Consider the following 18,036-nt stretch of genomic DNA (forward strand, 5'->3'; position numbering starts at 1 on the left):
TCGTTCTTTGGCTTCTCTGCTGACGCCTTTACATTTCCACTACTCAAGTGGAACAAGAGAAGGAAAAAACCTTAAATAAGGACTTGGGGATTTATACTGATTTCAACTGACACATATCGATAAAAATCAGTTAGATATTACTTTACTGTTTATCCTCACAACTTTTTTATTTTATTGATTTGTCTTTCATAATTGTTTTTTTTTTTTAATATTCAATTTGATGACAATGGTTAAATTGATTTTATTACGATACATTGAAAGGAAAGATTCGATGAGGATTCTTTTGTCACAATTATGAAATCTATTGTAAAAGTACTCAATGTAATTATCTCATTACTCACCGTACATTTTCCCTTCGTCGGAAAGGATGATTTTACGCCGACCACATGGTGGATATATGGTGAGAGCTTCTTGGAAGCTTTGCTCGATATCCGGTGACCAAACACCCTCCGCGTCTGCCGCCGAAAGGTCCTTTTCATCCTGAAACACGAAACATATTTTATTTATATTGAATCACTACTTTACAGTTATAAATTATTTCCTCTGATAAAAAGAACGTCATTTCAGAGTACATTTAATACCTGTTTTCCAAGAAATTTTTAATTGTACTCGCAGGTTGAATGGCAATCATTATAATTTTATGATGAATTATAATTGATACCATTAAAATGGAAGAATTTATGAGAAAAATAGCTGTAAGCATTTTTAAAGTATAAATGTGTTAGTAAAATGATTGGAAAACAGCAAGGTTCAATAGGTCACGATTCAATCGACAAAAATCAAAAGCCAATAAAAATGATATGAGAAAAAATTAGATTTAACATTGATATTGTATTTTTCAGTACGATCAAATATTTGTTTCCATTTTGTAGATGCACTTGAAATTAATAAAAAATGGAGTTTTTTTGCTATCAGAGTAACTAGTATTTGAAAAAATGAAATAATTTCCAAACGCTATTTTTCCAATTTAAAGCAATTTTTCGTTATATTGAGAATTAATATCATAAAATAAAATATTGAAAATAGTCTTTTGAATAAGAAATATATTGTCGTCCATGAAAAATGGATCTTTACTAGACTAAATTTTTTTTCAAATAAAGTATAATATATAAAAGAGTGTGTCTTGTTGAATAAAGTGATATTGTGAATTTCTTGAATATTCCACGCATCTTTTAGACCTCTGGTTCATCTAAAGTTGAAGAGTCTTAAACAGAGGAAGGATGAGTATCCTTCAGGTCCTTTATAAAATGCCATAAGGATTCTACTGTAAAGATGGAGAGTAAGAAGAAGGTGGTATCCTTTTGTCTTGAATTTAAAAACACTGGAACGCGCAAGGTGTGTTCGATGCAAGGAACGTATCCAGGAGAGTCGGGTACCTTGGGACGAACAAAGGAACAGAGAACATTCTTGGCACGCCACCCGCCAAGAAGGGAGAGCGTTAGAGTTTAAAAGCAAGAGAGAATGGAAAAGAGTCAAGATTCAAGCTCGACTTTTTCGCAACATGTGCCAATCTTTCAGATCTCTCTTCGAGCAAACTATCTCAAAATCCTTTTCTCATTCTTTCGCGTTCTCCTCTTCAGTTTGTTCTTTGCCTATGATACCATTTTAAACTTTAAGTGCATGAAACCACCTTGCATTCGTTTCTCGCATGTCGAACAGAAATTCTGGAATTTCAACGGAGCCCGCCAAGTGTCTTTCAGTTCTTTTGTCCTCTATTCAACTCATATATACTATTTACACGTGTTCTTGCACGTGAGAATCATACAATCACGTTACTTTAGACACTAAATAGATATGTACACTTGTAGTGACGGTTAGTCGTAGAATTTTACCAAAGTTTTTCAATCAAATTTTTTTCTTGTGTAATACATATGAAATTATTATGAATAGAACTGCTCAGAAATAAAATGGTGTTAGCAAGTTCTTAAGAAACGTGAATTACTCACACATTTCTACATGTGCAAGTTAATAATTATAACTCAATTATCAAATGTCAATTAATTCAACGTGGTTACTCACACAATATCACTCTACTCGAATTATAATGAATTTGATAAATGTGTTCTATAATTAAACTAACTAAAATAATTCATAGAATCATCAATTGAAACATAAATTAACCGAATTCAATTCTGACCAATAAAAAATCAAGATAATATTTTATTTAATCTTCCACGAAATTTCTTTACGAATATTCATTGAAAAAATGGTAGTGAATTATTGGAAAAAATCAAAACTTTTGATATTTTTTGAAATAAACATAATTAAATGAAATATTACTGTTCAATGTTTTAGTAGAAAGTGTGTATATCAATCAGACCTTAAGTGAATAAGGTAAGCCGTGGCTAGACGTCGTGACATTTGAGTTTCTTGGGATAGGTAGAGAAAGACGGATAGCTGTATACAAGTGTGCAATAGGTTATGAGTTTATAATGTATATGTTATGGTATAGCTTACATCGCTGATCTCGCCAACATCGAGGTTCTTCGTATCCGAGCCGGAGCCGTTGGCGTCGGGCGGCGGCCCGGAACTCGCGGGTGTCCACGGTGAAGAAATGGTGTCGGCTGCAGCCACCGCACTGCCTGCACAAATAAATAAATAAATGTTAGAGAGAGAAAAACATTTCCAATACTTAGGAATAAATATTTTATCATGATATATGGATAATTAGTTCTTATTGGTTCTAATTCAATAAAAAAGTAATCAATGGAATAATTTCATTAGATATTATTGAAAGCTTTCTGAGCTTCTAGAGTTTTCTAATAAAAAAAGCCTCGATTAAAATAAAAATATAGATGTTAATTGAAACGAGAATGGAATAAACGAGGTAGAAATACTACAGGGAAGGGTTTAGAGCTCAACAAGTGGTTGCTGATATCGCGTATCAGTACAGTAGCACGAGGTGGGAGCAGACTGTCGACAGTTGCCCCGCCTTCGAGGGTGGAGTGAACGTTGAGCCCCCGGCTAAAGTATCTCCCACCATCGACAGCCACCACTGACACCACTAAACACTGCAACCCTTCGAGAAGCATCTCGTTGGATTAACACCATTCACTATGTATTCCTCTTACTCCACAACCCTTACCTACATCCACCCCCAATCATATCCGCCCTCCCTCAAACTATTTCTCGCCGCGGTTTTTGGGTTGTTGGCACCACCACTACAACCACTACGATAATTTGCTATAATCTAGTTCACTTGTAATCTACCTTATGTCGCTCTACCTCCAATAAGAACTTATTCATATCAATTTATTATTTCCAAGTTGAATTTCTTTATCAAAATATTTACAAGTTGAAGTAATTAATAGATCAACTGGGCGAAGGTTCAATTGATGTCTAATTATTTTATTAAATTTCAATGAAATCAAAAGGAAAAGTATTCATGCAATTTTTGATAAAATTATTGTCATTTTTTTGTAGAGTTTAAAAGACCTTTTTAATAATGAGTCAGTAAATATTCACTATTTTGTTGTAATTTTCAATAACTATTATTGATTCATTTTCTTTTTTTATTAAATACCGTCAGATGAAAGCAGGAAGATTTAGCAGGTAATCAGAGTCCCTGTACTAATTTTTGAAGAATTATTTTTAAAAATATAATAAACAATTAAATGAATAATTTTTGTGAAAAATAATCAATGTAACAGGTAAATTTAAAAGTTAGAAAAAGGAAATAATTATACAAAAATAACGTTCTCAATTAGAAAAAAAGTAAATTCCATTGATGATACATTTAGTATCCTTAATAAAAATGCGTGACGCTGAAGGATGTTGTTATTTTCTCTTAATGAAATATATCATGATATAGTAATGCGGATGTGAATACATTGTCATTGAATTTGACAATTGCATACCAGATAAAATCATCGTTGAATACGAAATTTTGGAGGACAGGAAGAGAGAGAATTACATGTGAAACATTTAGTATACGAGAGGATTCAAGAGATTGGAATAGTTACTGTAGCCTCTGAATGTTATCTATGATATATTCTGATTGTAGGAAACTAGATACATAGATCACAGTAGATGCATGGTTGCATTTGTATTCACCATCTAATGGATTAAGCGAGACAGAGGAGAAACTGCGAACCAAAATAGAGAACGGAAACGTGTATGATGATGTATTACAAGCAATGGTCTGCGTCAAGTTCATAATAGTAATGAGAGAACTGCAGTATTTTGGAATGTTGAACAAGAATTTTGATACTACGGTCATCATAAAATTAATTAATTTCTACTGAAAAAAAATTACACGTCTAGAAAACTTTCTAGATAAAAATATTTACAATCATTACTATTGATTGTAATTAATTACTTCATAATCAAGTATTTTTAGAACTAATTAGGTTTTCAGCAAAATCGGTCCAGCCATTGTTTTTTTAGAATCAAAAAACTGAAAAAAATGGCAAACTAGCCAAATCTTATCATTCTTTCAGCTGGAAAGTTCCTCGTATGGGTCTTTCGAGTCGTACCGAGATCACTGGAGAGCACTAATATTTTTTTTTAATTCATTGAACGGATACAAAAAGCCGATATGTTATGAAAAATAATTATCAATAATTAATGAAGAATACATTTGAAAAAAAATAACAAATGAAATCATCATAATTATTGACGTACGAAGGAAAATAAATCTGGTGGGGTAGCAAGCTTTGACAAATTCCAAATTAATTGAAGTCTGCAGAGGATTAATCGCTTTGTGAAAATCTCCCACACAGTTCGTTGATGCAAAAGGTATTAAAACATGTCCACAAAATCCAAAGCAAAAGCCAAACGAACCGAATGCTATTGACACATATCACGAATAAAAGTCTGCAACACCATTGATCCTTTTTCTATGAGTCTTCCTGATTTCGTATCAAACTATTCCTGTTATCGACACATGTGACAAAATATGAAATTTTATAAGCATCATATACGATACAGAGTACATTGATACATGAAAAGTGTGCTCAATAAAGTATAATTAAAAAGTGTCAGTTAGTATTTATATAAAATTAAATGTCTGTAGAATGAAGTACAAGAGAAACAAGGGTAGAAAAAGACGCAAAAAGCATTCATACTAGAGGTCAGAGGGTGGCTTTAGTGGAATGCGCCCCGTTTAATATCGCGGAACATTAAATATCGTCTCTCGTGTTCCTGCGTTACACATTCTCCTCCATATATTCCTCACTATTTTTTCCCACTTCTGCTCTCTTCTTTTTTAATCTTACACCGTCTAACTAATCCTTCTATTTTATAGCGTCATAGATGATCAATGTACTATGAGTGAATGAGGAATTTTAAAATCAATTACGTAATAAAAGAGTTATTTTCATTGTTTTACTTTTTTATGAATATGAGAATGTAATTTTTTATGTTTTCAATAGAGTTTGGAGAGACAATTTATTATACGTACAAGGTACCACTCCTGTTTAGTTATATTTTATAGCTAGTTAATGAAAAATGAGTATGCAGAGTTTGAAATGCAACAAAAGTATCCAATTGAATTGTGTAAAAATGACTTATTCTATTTTAAGTGAAAATTATTTGGAAAAAGGTATTGGCAAAACATCAATTGAAATTTTTTGTTATTGATAGATAATAAACAAAAGACGTTTTGACAGTAAAAAATTAGACGAGCCGTTATGTGTTGTAACAATTCTTGTATGATTCAGTTATGACAGACTTGTGATAGATCTACCTTTAAAATTTTGTCAGAAAGTAAATATTGCTAAAAATGAAACAGTAAAAATAATGAAACAGACTAAAAAATATATTCACTAATTCTGCAGTCCATTTCATTTCCTCAGATATAAGAAATTAAATTAGACTTCTATATAGATTATTGCTCATATTATCTTTTCTTTATTTATAATAATGTATAGATTATTTTTAAAATTTTTTTATGCTACATATAATATAAAAAAATATCAGTAAGAGTTTAATATAATTTTTATTAACTAACAACAATAAAACTGTTGAATCTTATCAAAAGTTTACAAAAATTTTATTTTTCTCCTTGGATTTATCCCATCTCCTTAAAAATAAGACATTTTTCTGTGACATCTATCATTTTTCTCATTTTATTCCTTCAATGTCATTAACTGCAATTTCAAAAATGTAAAAGATATTTACTTTAATTCAGTAAACGGGATAAAAATAATTGAATGAGATATTCTTTTAATCAGATAATAAAATACCTTGAATGAGAGTTTTTTGCTTATTAACATTTTTATTTATACAAAAAATTATGAAGAGATAGTAATTGAAGGTGTTTCGATTCATAATGAATTCAAGGCACCAGTCATCCGGGTTGTTGAAGATACATAAGAGAAAAATTAACGAGATACTGGAAAGGTTATAAGGGCTGGAAACCCGAGAAAACTATAAAATGAAAAAGATAAAATAGAGTGAGCGAGAAATCGTGCGACAACTCGAAGCAATTAATTTCACGGTTGAAGGGAAGCTCCTAAAAAAGTTTCTCACAAATGCTATTCACTTTTGTACAACTCAATCTCTGGCGCAGTGACAAGTCAACGAGCTCGAAGGCGAACAAGAGAACATTACTAGCGAACACATCACTAAAAAGGAACTAATTATAAATAAAGAAATATGTCGAGCTGGTAAATGTAAAGTTTTAAATGAGACAAGTCAACAACAATTTATAAATGAAGGCATTAAGGTGAAGTTTTATAACAACTTGTTATTGAATAAATAATTACATTTTATTGCTCTAAAGATGTATTAACTTCCTCACTTCTTTATTCTCTTGAATCACGGCTCACTGAAAATAGAAAGCTCCCCTGATGTAGAATGTAATAATAGTATATAAAGACTGTCGCATGAGTGATTATGTAGTTTACTTATCATCGAAGAGAACTTGTTTATAAAATTGTTTTTTTAACTATCACCATTATTATAAATATTATTTCATTCAATTTTTTTCAATTATATTTGATTCCAATTATACAGCTCCTCTATTATGAATGACAAAAATATGATGTGGATTAAATTCTAGATTAGAAGTGAAGAAATTTCACTTAATTATAAAGCTTGGAAGAAAAGTATGAAATTGAATAAATTCTTTCAACATTTTTTTTTGTCTTTTATTTTATTCATACATACTAAAGGGATGTTTTTGTAGTTTAAATGAATGAAATGATAATATGTTTCTTTAGACGCAAAAAAACAGGAAAAAGCGATAAAATTCATAGCGGAGTAGAAAATGAGAATGACGTCAAGAGGATTATAATACGGTTTAGACGATCTTACTCTCAGAGCATTATGAAGTTTTGTCATTCGCAATTAGAGAGATTAATTTACATACCGTCGGATTAACCGTTGGTGCCCATGCATTATTCAAAGAGAATGCTAATGCGCCGTGGTTGAATTAAAGTCAATAATTGAATGCTCTTCGTCGTAGCTGTAGGTAAGGAAAGTCTCAATATATGTATAGGTATACGTAACATTAAATGAAGATAATAAGATGCACGAAAAATAAGGATAACATTATGTTCATAAGAACAGTGTGTTGAAGACAAGAAATAATTATAGTTTGACAAGAAACAGTTTACACCTTTTTTATATTAATTTGTCTTTCTTGATTGAACAACATTGCTATTAATAATTTTTTATAATTATCATTGAATATTGCAAAGCTTTATCATCAAGATTAATGTACTAATTAGTAATTCATGGTATAGCTCTGATGTATTTCATGTACACTATTTAGAATATCAAAGGATTACTCATAATTAATTATGAATCAATTATCGTTCAAGTCGATTCTGCTGAATACTAATATTTATTGCTGATAACGTTCAATAGTCATTTATGACAAGATAATCATTAATTTGTACACAAAGTTCTTTATACATTAAATAATCTTTCAAAAGCCTAAATTTATTTTTGAACTTTTTGTGATCTTTACTGAGAAACTAGAAAAATTGTAGAATTATTTTTATTGATGTGTAGAAAACTGATGAAAGGATTTCTTTGAATGTATCATAATTTTTAGCAGTTAATAAATATGTTATTTGAACAAAAAATCAAATAAATTTTTATTAACAGTTAAGAAAACATTCGTTGAAATAGATTTTTTTAGCTCGAATAAATGATTCCTCAGCTTGTAAGAAATATTTATTTCTTACTCGAATACTATGATTGAACTCAGTGAGTAAGGTGGGATTCACGATTAAAATATTAGTTTATATTATTTCTATAATGACTGAGCAATGAATAGAGTAATCAAATAATTATTAGTTTTTTTTGTCAATATTCAAGTCAAAAGTATTGTATAGTATAATGATGATTTTGTAATTATTAATATTATAATATTTTTTCAAACCATAGCTTGACGAGCAATTTGTTACACAGTTTAACAAAGAAGATTTATTAGCTACTAATAAATCTTTTTTGACCCTACAAAATATGCATTATACATAAAATGACTTTCTTTACTATTACGAAATGTTTATTTGGTTATAAATAATATTTATTTGTGTTAAAAAAAAAAATGCTGAAACAAAATCCTAATAAATATATATGTTCCCGCCAAATAAATTCTTCTATCATAAACCAATAATTGATCGTAGTTTTTAAAAGGATTATGGTCAACTGATAATTAATGAATAATTTTTCTGTTTATTTTTGAGCAAAACTGCTCAGTTCTTCATTGAATGACAAATGACAAATAATACAGTGTAAAGTATCCAATTAAACTAAGTGTTTGAATAAAGAAGATACACTGAGAAAAATATATACATAGTTGGATTTACTATTAATAGTTCGAAAAGAACTCAACGATTATTTTTTATAGTGTAGCAAAGATAAAATCTTATATACTTATAATAGAAAAAACTTGTGAAGGATGAAAAATGAAATAGAATAAATATTAATTTTCGCAGAAGTATGTATGACTTAATTATCTTTTTATACCGGAAGTTAACATTCTCTCTCTTCTTTATCCATCTTTTGCCTATGATTTTGCCGTTCTCCCAACGGATAATCATTTAACCAAGATAATTACCAAACATTGTTTACCTTGTTAGCCGGTAGCAGAGTAGTAAACTTGGATAGGAGTTAATAAGTAGCCCCGAGTGCAAAGCCGTGTGTAAATTAGCGACTTCAATTTGTAAGCTCTCGCGTGACTGGCTACAGTACTGTATACTCATACGAAGGAAGTAAGCGAGGGAAACGACGAAGAGAGTGAGTTTATATTGTATAGAGAAACACAAGCATCGGAGAGCTATTGCAAAGACAGGCGATCGATAACGAAATGGCTCTCGCCTGTGCATTCATTTTGGTTTCTACTGCCCTTACTATGCAACCTCGACCCTTTGACATAACGGTCTCTACAAACTCTATACAAACTACTTGATCATCTAACCGGAATTGCCAATCGATACCAATTTTCTACAATTTGGCTACTGTCAAATGAAATTGTATTTAAATTTCTGATTTATTGCTAAGTTACCGTTACTTACAAATATTATTTGAACTAATTGTTGTAGTTGGGAACATTAAATCTTGGAACAAATGAAATTATGATTCAAAAAATTTCTAGTAATTATTTAGAATTGAGATTCCAGACAAAAATCATTCCAAAAAATTTTTTATGCATTTCGTATTATTCCTGAAAGTACAAATAGTAAATTTAAGGCGGGGAAGACATATTATTTTCATTGCTTCATACATTACATCGTATAAATTACATATAATAAATCAATGAATTTCACTGAAATCGTTTATCGTCCATTTCAGATCGTGGCAACAGAAGACGAATGGGGGGAGGGGGTTGAATGAGCATAAATGATTTTGTAATTATTAAATAAAAATATTGTCGGGAATCCCAATTCTAAATAATTGCCAAAAAAAGTATAATTACTATGTTATAACATCTCAATAGCTATTAATATTTTGGTGTTATTACTATCGTAAAAATAGCTATAACATCTCGACACACAAATACTGTAAAAAATTTATAGAATCATACGGCAATAAATTATCAAGATAAATAAAATTCGTTTCGTGTGAACTTTTGCACACTTAATTGCACGTAAGGGTGTAAAAGAAACCGCAAAGATCTTGGAAAAAGATATACATATATGTTAGTTAGAAAGAACCGCGCTACCTTGCAATAAATTCCTCAGCACTCTCTATCACTGAATAATTGAAGTACATATGTACATCGTATACATTAAACTGAAAAATAAAAATTATCTTTTTCATCTTTTTTCCTGCACAATCAGCAATACGTTGCCACTGCAAGAAAGCCACTGAATATTTGAATAAACTTTTTAACAATTAATCAACATAATAAATTTATCGTTAAGATTTATTTTTATTACTTCTTATTTTCTCATTTATTCCATAGCTATAAATTTTTGTTTCCTACGTTTTGTTATTTATTTCCATTTACTTGTTTATTTTGTATTAGAATAAATAGCAAAGTAATGTACATGCTAACAGAGAAGAAGAAAAAGATGATGCATACCGTACATTACATTGAAGGAACTTGAAAAAAAAATTTTTCTTATCTTTTTGAATGGACTGTGATCTTCTACTGTCACCTTTTCTTCTCTTTAAGCTTCTCTAATTGGTCAGACACGCGCCGGTGTTGAACAAAGAAACAGATTCCTCATTGAGAATTGATGATTGCTATCTTTAGATCGATGTGCGATGAAGCCAAAGTAAAATTACAAACGTATTTTCGTAATATAATCAACTATTTATATATAAGGATTCATTCAATTAAAGTAATAAAACCTCTCTTTAAATACATTTACAGAATAAAAAAAATATTTCATCTTCACCAATCAATTAATAAAAGAAAGTTTTAAATTCTCTTGAACGAGATTTAATATTATAATTATAAAATACAAGTGTGCATGTATTACCGATAAATAATGAAGAATGAAAAGATCGGGAATAAAAGGAGGGATTCCAATTTGAAGCACTTTAGCCTCGACTAATTAAGGTACGAACTAGAGGACAAAGTAGAAGAGGCACCTTTCTGTCTCTCATTCTCGTGCTACTCGAGAGAAAGGCGTGAATTACATGGCAAGAGCTGGAGTCAGTGGTAGATAGGCTCATTGTCCTCTGCTAGTTTAATTAATGCAACTCAACTCACACTCCCTTACCTATTCGTTTTACTGATCCTTCTGTTAACTTATCCTATCCTCTGATAACTCATCAACATCGCTTGAACATTTCATATTAATTAGATTGCTATCAGGCAAATATTAATTATATAATCATTTTATTGAAATTTTTCTTTCTGAAATTTTAACAAAATCAACTGGAATAATGATTCATTAAGTTATAAATAGTTGAGGAACATGAGGATATTAAGATATAAAATGAGAGCCACTGACTCGCGGTTGCCGCTATAATCGAGGCGGAGCCAGACAAGCGAGAAGAAAGAAAAAGACGCTTGAGCTTTCTCATCTTCCCTCTTCCTTGTTCTCTTTCCTTTCTCGTTCATATTACATCGAACATCTTGTGCTCGAGAGAAAGACGGAGAAGAAATAAGAAACGACAGAGCTCACAGTAAAACGGTAGAAAATGAAAGACGACGAGATAGGAGCACTAGGGGTCAAGGTGCTGTGGCTCTGTTGCCGCTTCTCTTTTCATGAAAAAAAAATCATGATTGTGAGATTGAATTAGTCATGGGAATCATTTGCTATTTATTATCGATATCCCATTGATCGAAAATCATTTTTTTTTAACAATATCAATATTAAATACATTTTTCTAAATGCTGTTATTTATTTTTATAATATTTATTATCTCATAAAATGTTTTTTTTTCTTTTTGAAGCCAAACAAATTAGTGTCAAGATATGCTCCTTGATAGATTATTTAGGCAGTTGAATTATAGATGTAATTCTAATTGTTGCAAATAAATAATTATTTTGATAGCAATCCAAAAAAAAACTAAAGGATTGAAACTCATTATGAATATCATGATAAGGATATTCCATGGAAATCCTGATTCAAGAAACAAGTCCTCAAACAAAAGTGTGAGGGAAGCGATTAAAGAGATTCCAAGCGTGACAACCCAGTTTCTTGATTTGCCTCACTCGATACCTCCTTCTTTTGCTTATAATACTTTTCACCTTTTCAAACATATCACGCAACTTTTCGTGCCTGAGGGTTATGAAGTTACTTTCAAACCCAACGTAATTTCTTTCAGAAGCACAAGCCATTGATAAAAAATAATCATGTGTGCAGAAATAAATAAATAAACCAATTTTATAGATTACAATACTAGTCTTAAGGGGAAAACAAGTTTTCAAGTAAAAAATTCTTTTACAAAGTAATCTAATTGTCAACAGTATAAGAGTTTTTTTCTTAATAAAATTTAATTGTGATTTATTAATTTTTTTTTTACATTGCAAATAAAATTTTCCACGTGAGTTTTAGGTTTAATTTAATGTTATGAAAGATAAGAGATAAAGAAGGCATAAAATAAAAAATTGATTGGATATATGAAAGACGAAGCGACTTGAAGTAACATAAGAGGAGGATAAGCAAAGTGCGTTATCGATTTTGGCATACCAGACACGAAGCTTCTGCTTTCTTGGCGATAATTCGCCGACTCAGTTGCCGGAGGGCCAACTTGCAAACTTCCTTTAGTTCTAGCAGTTGTTCCTATGCTTCGCCTTCATCCTATCTTGACTCTCATGAAATGGAGTTAGATAGAGATAAAAGCTATAACGTGCACTCGAGTATAGGCCTAATAAATTTAGGTCGAACCTAGAAACTATTTTGGAATTCCTCGAACTAAGCAAAATTATCGTAATTAAGAAATTTACATTTTTACATTTGAAAGTATCAAATATCTATTTAATTTACTTAAATTAGATTTCATTAAAGCGTCAATCATCGGGTGAATTTCACGTGTTCATCAAAACACGTGTCCTTATCTACGCCTAATTGAAACTCCTCAAATAAAGGACTTAAAAATTTCTTCCAAAGAATTTTAATTCTACTGGGATCATATTTTTTCTATTAAGGCCAATTCAAATATATTATAAAATCTTTTTTTTAAAACATTAAATTTTTTATTAAGTTATTGATGCATACACACGGATATTCATTTAAAATTAAGAACACTACATTTTTTTATTTTAATTTAATGTAATTTGTACTTAAAAATATTATAGCACTTTTTAAGTAGCTTCTAATACTTAATCGTTTATAAGAAATTTTTCAACGATTTCAATCAAAAAATTTCTTCACAGTTCAAATTTTTGCAACAATATATAGTCATATCTTACAATCATGTATATATGTTCATGTAATAATATAATATTGTAGATTTTAAAAATGGCACATTGCATGTAACTAATCTTCGTACTCTTTATCATGTAAATATTATCAAGTTTAAACTATTGAATTATTTGTTATTATGTTAAAATAACTTTAGACGTGTTTATATTCACTTTACTTCGAATGTTAATACTTATACTATTTGTACATTGAATAAAAAAAATTTTTTCTGTACAGAATACAAATGAACATCTAAAATAAACGCCTTACATGATCTGCTCTATGGTCTGATGTTTCAGGATCAGACCTCCAATCTGATATAACAATAGAGTCTTTTGTTTAATATGTACTTACAACAGATAATATTAAAAAAAGATTACCTAAATAGAAATGGTTAAAATGCAGTTTGAAGTTATTAATTTCTTTGACAATTTTTAAATATCATAATAAAAAAATTATTTATACACTGCAAAACCAAGCGTTAAAAAATTGAACATTTAAAGTGTTTACAACTTTAAATGTCAAAAACAAACTACAGTAATTTTGTACACGAATTTTAAATACTTCTTGCTGTTCACCAAAATGTTACAATTTGCTGATGGCGTTCAACATTGTAAACACTTAGGTGTTTAATTATCAAACACTTTAAACATATTATTACTACACACTTGAATTTGTTCGGATTTACAGTGTACTATTGATAAAGTAAGGACGGCTTCTGCTTTAATTTTTATTCAATCTTTATACTAAGAAAATTTCTTTTTTAGTACAATAATTTGTTATAAAGTTCAAGAGCTTATCTTTGAGAGAACTCTTCTTGATATCTTCTTTAGAATTGAGAGTTATTATTAAACTTAGTATTGCCAACATAAATAATTTAACTGTTGAGTCTAATGTTTCGATAAACGAGTTATTTTTGAGATTTTCATTCAGAATAACCAGAGATAGTGAGAAGATAATGCTGAGAAAAAATCTGTAATTTCTAACAAAATTTTCATGGAGTCAAGAAGATGACTTTACATCGTGCTTTAATTCCATCGTAGTCATTTACAAAATAGTTTAGAATTTCAACAAGGAAAAGTGTAAAGCTGTTACTAAGTTTCATGTAAAATAAGGTTAAGTACTGAAGTTTTACTTCAAAATAACTTGCGCAAAAAAAACTTTTAGCAGAAGTAAAGTAGAAAAAAACATGGTTTTCAAAATATTCTCATTAAAATTAATTATGATGTAAAACAGAGGATTTTTTTCTAAGAAAATAATTTTCATTACTCTTAATAATTTATTTATTTAAGTCGTGTAATTCAATGAATAACTGAAATGTAATCCGATAAAAGAATTGAAAAGCAAAAGCAGCTTAAAGATCAAATTAAATATGAAAATTAAACTATCTAAATAGATATACTGAAACTAAAATTTAATTGTCATTATTTTTGAAATAGTTTGCAACAAAAAAGTCTTGAAAATTATTACATTGATTATTACTTATATTTTTATTTTCTAAAAAACTATCTTTAGTCAAGAAAGTTAAAAAGTGCAAAAAGTCTTTTTTAAAAATACTTCAATGAGTAGATTCATTCGCATATTATCACAGTATACAAGATGAATGAAAAGAAAAGATCAAAAAGAATAAAAAAATAAAGAAAGAAAAAACTTCATTTCTTCAGATTTAAGAAAAGAAAATTATATTTTTTTTTACTTCATTTTATTCGATCATCGCTTATTTAATTTGACGAATAGAAAGTCTTCCTTTCGGATGATCCTCTAAAGCAACGAATACTGCTAAAAGAAGAGAAGCGAAGCAGTGAAATTAGATTTCCACGAGAAGGTCGACGTACCCGGCGAAAAATAAAATCAACCGGAACTTAATCTCTATATTCTAGAAGCAATAGAGGTAAGTTCAATGAGAGCCTTATATTATTTTGTGAAAGAGCTATAAGATAAAGAAAAATCTCAATGAAGAATATTCATTTTAAGATAATCATCTTATTGTACTTCAAATTCATTATATGAAGATGCAAGACAATTATTCTTCAATAATAATCATTATTAATACAAAAACTAATTCAAGATAAATTTTAATTAACTCAAATTCAAAAATATTCTAATTCAAGATAGGGTATCAAGTAAGTTAGACTTTTATAGTAACTTATTATGAATAACGAGGCACAGAAATGATCAATGGATTAATTATAGCTGTTGAGTAAATGATCAAACGGAGAATTTACAAGAAGACACGAAATGTTTAAAAATAATTCAAGTAAGTGTAAAAAAAAAAGAAGAAACAGACATAAGACAAACTCAAGTGCTTAAAGGGAACATAAGGAGAGAATAATAAAGAAGACAAAGTCAGTAAGTTCTTGGCTAACAGCCAATCGTGAAGTCGTTTAGAGACGTCTGTTTTTCTTCGACCAAGAAGGGTTACAGGTTATACCAAAGGAACATCATGACGCCTCGATTTTAACCGACGTTGAAACTGTCGTCCTCTCGTCGGCTCTTCTTTGCTCCGCAAATTTATTTCTGGATCCCACTTGCGTCGATTCTCTCTCTAGACACGAAGTCAAAAGATTTTCGACACCCAAACTTCCTTTTCTCATACGAGAATCCGTTGAAAAAATTTTATTTATAGAAAATTTATTTTTCAAAGATAGTAACAGCATAATTGAATAAAATTTTTTTGTTTTTTTTTTCAGGTGATGCTAACAGTAAAGGGAGATCAATTTTCTGAAACCTATTCAAACAAGAATTATGATGTTGATTGTGTAAAAATGAGTGAAAAAAAACTAGTTGAAAACCACTGAGCGCCACCAAGAGGCGTGATGCACTTCTAGTGGGGTTCAAATGTCACACAGTGACTCACCACGGTTAAACCGCTGAAAGAAACTCTTGTATTGATACTTTGCGGTCTGTAGTTATCTATTGGCGTAGCTCAGTGCACACTCACAGGTGTATGTTAAGCTATTTTACTGAACCAGCAACTTTCATCGACAAAAATAAAGAACGATTAAGGTAAAAATTTTCTCAACGAGATATTAGCTTATTTATTTTAATCAAATATAAAACTGAACACGAATATTTTTTAAATTTATCATCACTTGTGCAGTAAATCATTTTCTCCTTTGATATGAATAATAAATGTTATAAATTTTACAATAACTGTTCTGTTGGGATAAATAAAAGCATTTTCCATCATTCAAAACTCAATGTAAGCTGTCTACATTTTACCACAATTATCAATAATCAGTCATTTCCGTTGATTGTCTCTTCATAACAATTTTTTTTTTCAGCTTCATCGAATCAAGTGTAGAGTTACGAGTTGATTCCAGGTAAAGGGTCTTCCCTCTCTTGTCGGTGCGCTGTTGCCAACTTCTTCAAGCCTGCAATCACTTCAGATTGGCGAAAAAAGAACCTTAACCTCAAGAGAAGCACCTCTGGTTTGACTCTTACTGCTTCTCCTAACGGATGTTGTCCGACTACCAGTGACTTTTCTACGTTTCTCTTTGTCTAACTCTCACTTACTCAATCTACTTCGCCTCTATATCCTTGCAGGTCTACTCTTTTTTACCTTTTCTACTCTTCCAAGAGAATCAAGGGACCAACTGCGTTGCTTGGAGACTGACTTCTTACTCAATGGCCGTTTAACGATTCGTTGGTGATTCTCGCGATTCATTGAATTTGCAATGAATGGAACGACTTCTTCTTTGACTTTGGTTCTTTAAACTATATATTAAAATTGTCGTAATGGCATATTTATATTTATTATTCTGCTTTATATTATTATGCTAGATTACATTATAGATGGACAATTTAAAACCGTTTGAATGCTGTAAAAAATCCATTCGAGTTACAAATGTTTTTACATTAAGTAAACCTAATTTTATTATTGTCTTTTTGTTGAAGAAACTCGAATGAATTTTTTTGTTACCATTTCTATTAAGTTGATTTAAATTACAACGAAAATTAGTAACCGGGCTCTGTTTTTATAAGTTGAAGTTGTATAATAAAAAACAATGTTATTTTTTTCTTCTGAATTTAAAGAAAGTTTTGAAAACTTCTGTGGTTAGTATCAAAAGAAGAATTCATTTTATTTTGGTTAATGATAGAAACTCGAAAATAATAAAAAAAATATCATTACACAAGCTTTGTCTCTTTTTGATTTCAATAAAATAAAAACCAACCATTTTACACAATTCAAAAAACATTCTTGCTCAGCACTTTTATGCTTTCAAACACTTTTATTATTGTACTTTTCATTTTGAAAAATGTACGTATTACTTTGGTAGTTATAAAATTTGTAAATAGTTTTTTTTTTTTGTTTTTTTTTTTTTAATTTGAATAATAAACTTTGTTGTTGATAAGTAAAAGTTTTACAATACTAGAGAAAACATGAATTAATTTAAATGACGTAATGGAAAATAGCAATTAGTTTAAGTCTATTTTTTATGTTATATATTTTGTGATTTTATTTTTTCAGTAAATTTAACGAGTCGGAAATAATGAAATTCATTTCTATCATCAACACTGCTGAAACGATGCTTTTATTAGGGGAAATTAGAGGTTGATGTTACTGTAATGAACTTTCATTCTTCATTTAGTATTTAAATTCTTTTTCAAGGTGTTCGAGCGAAGAAAACAAATGGTTCGATCAATAATGAATGAAAGGGAAAAATGAACTGTAATAAATGCAATAATTTCAATGTAATTCTCAATTGTCAAGATTATAGGCTATTTAGAGTTCAACAAACTTCATATTATCAACTACTTTAATAATAAAACCTTA

General features: G+C 29.7%; 1 protein-coding gene across 7 annotated transcripts in view; it reads right to left on the reverse strand.

Annotated features, from left to right (window-relative positions):
- Positions 1-18,036, reverse strand: part of scalloped (TEA domain transcription factor 1 homolog scalloped) — a 90,030-nt gene that overhangs the window by 22,404 nt on the left and 49,590 nt on the right. For all 7 annotated transcript variants that reach the window (XM_035089136.1, XM_035089135.1, XM_035089137.1 and 4 more), the window contains 2 exons: positions 2,458-2,582; positions 342-480 (listed from right to left, as the gene is read on the reverse strand). In XM_035089136.1, the coding sequence (XP_034945027.1) occupies positions 342-480; positions 2,458-2,582 (264 nt within the window). The remainder of the gene's footprint in view (positions 1-341; positions 481-2,457; positions 2,583-18,036) is intronic.

Source organism: Chelonus insularis, unplaced genomic scaffold (assembly GCF_013357705.1).
Source record: "Chelonus insularis isolate UGA/USDA-ARS -01 unplaced genomic scaffold, ASM1335770v1 contig_63_pilon, whole genome shotgun sequence".
Lineage (NCBI taxonomy): Eukaryota > Metazoa > Arthropoda > Insecta > Hymenoptera > Braconidae > Chelonus > Chelonus insularis.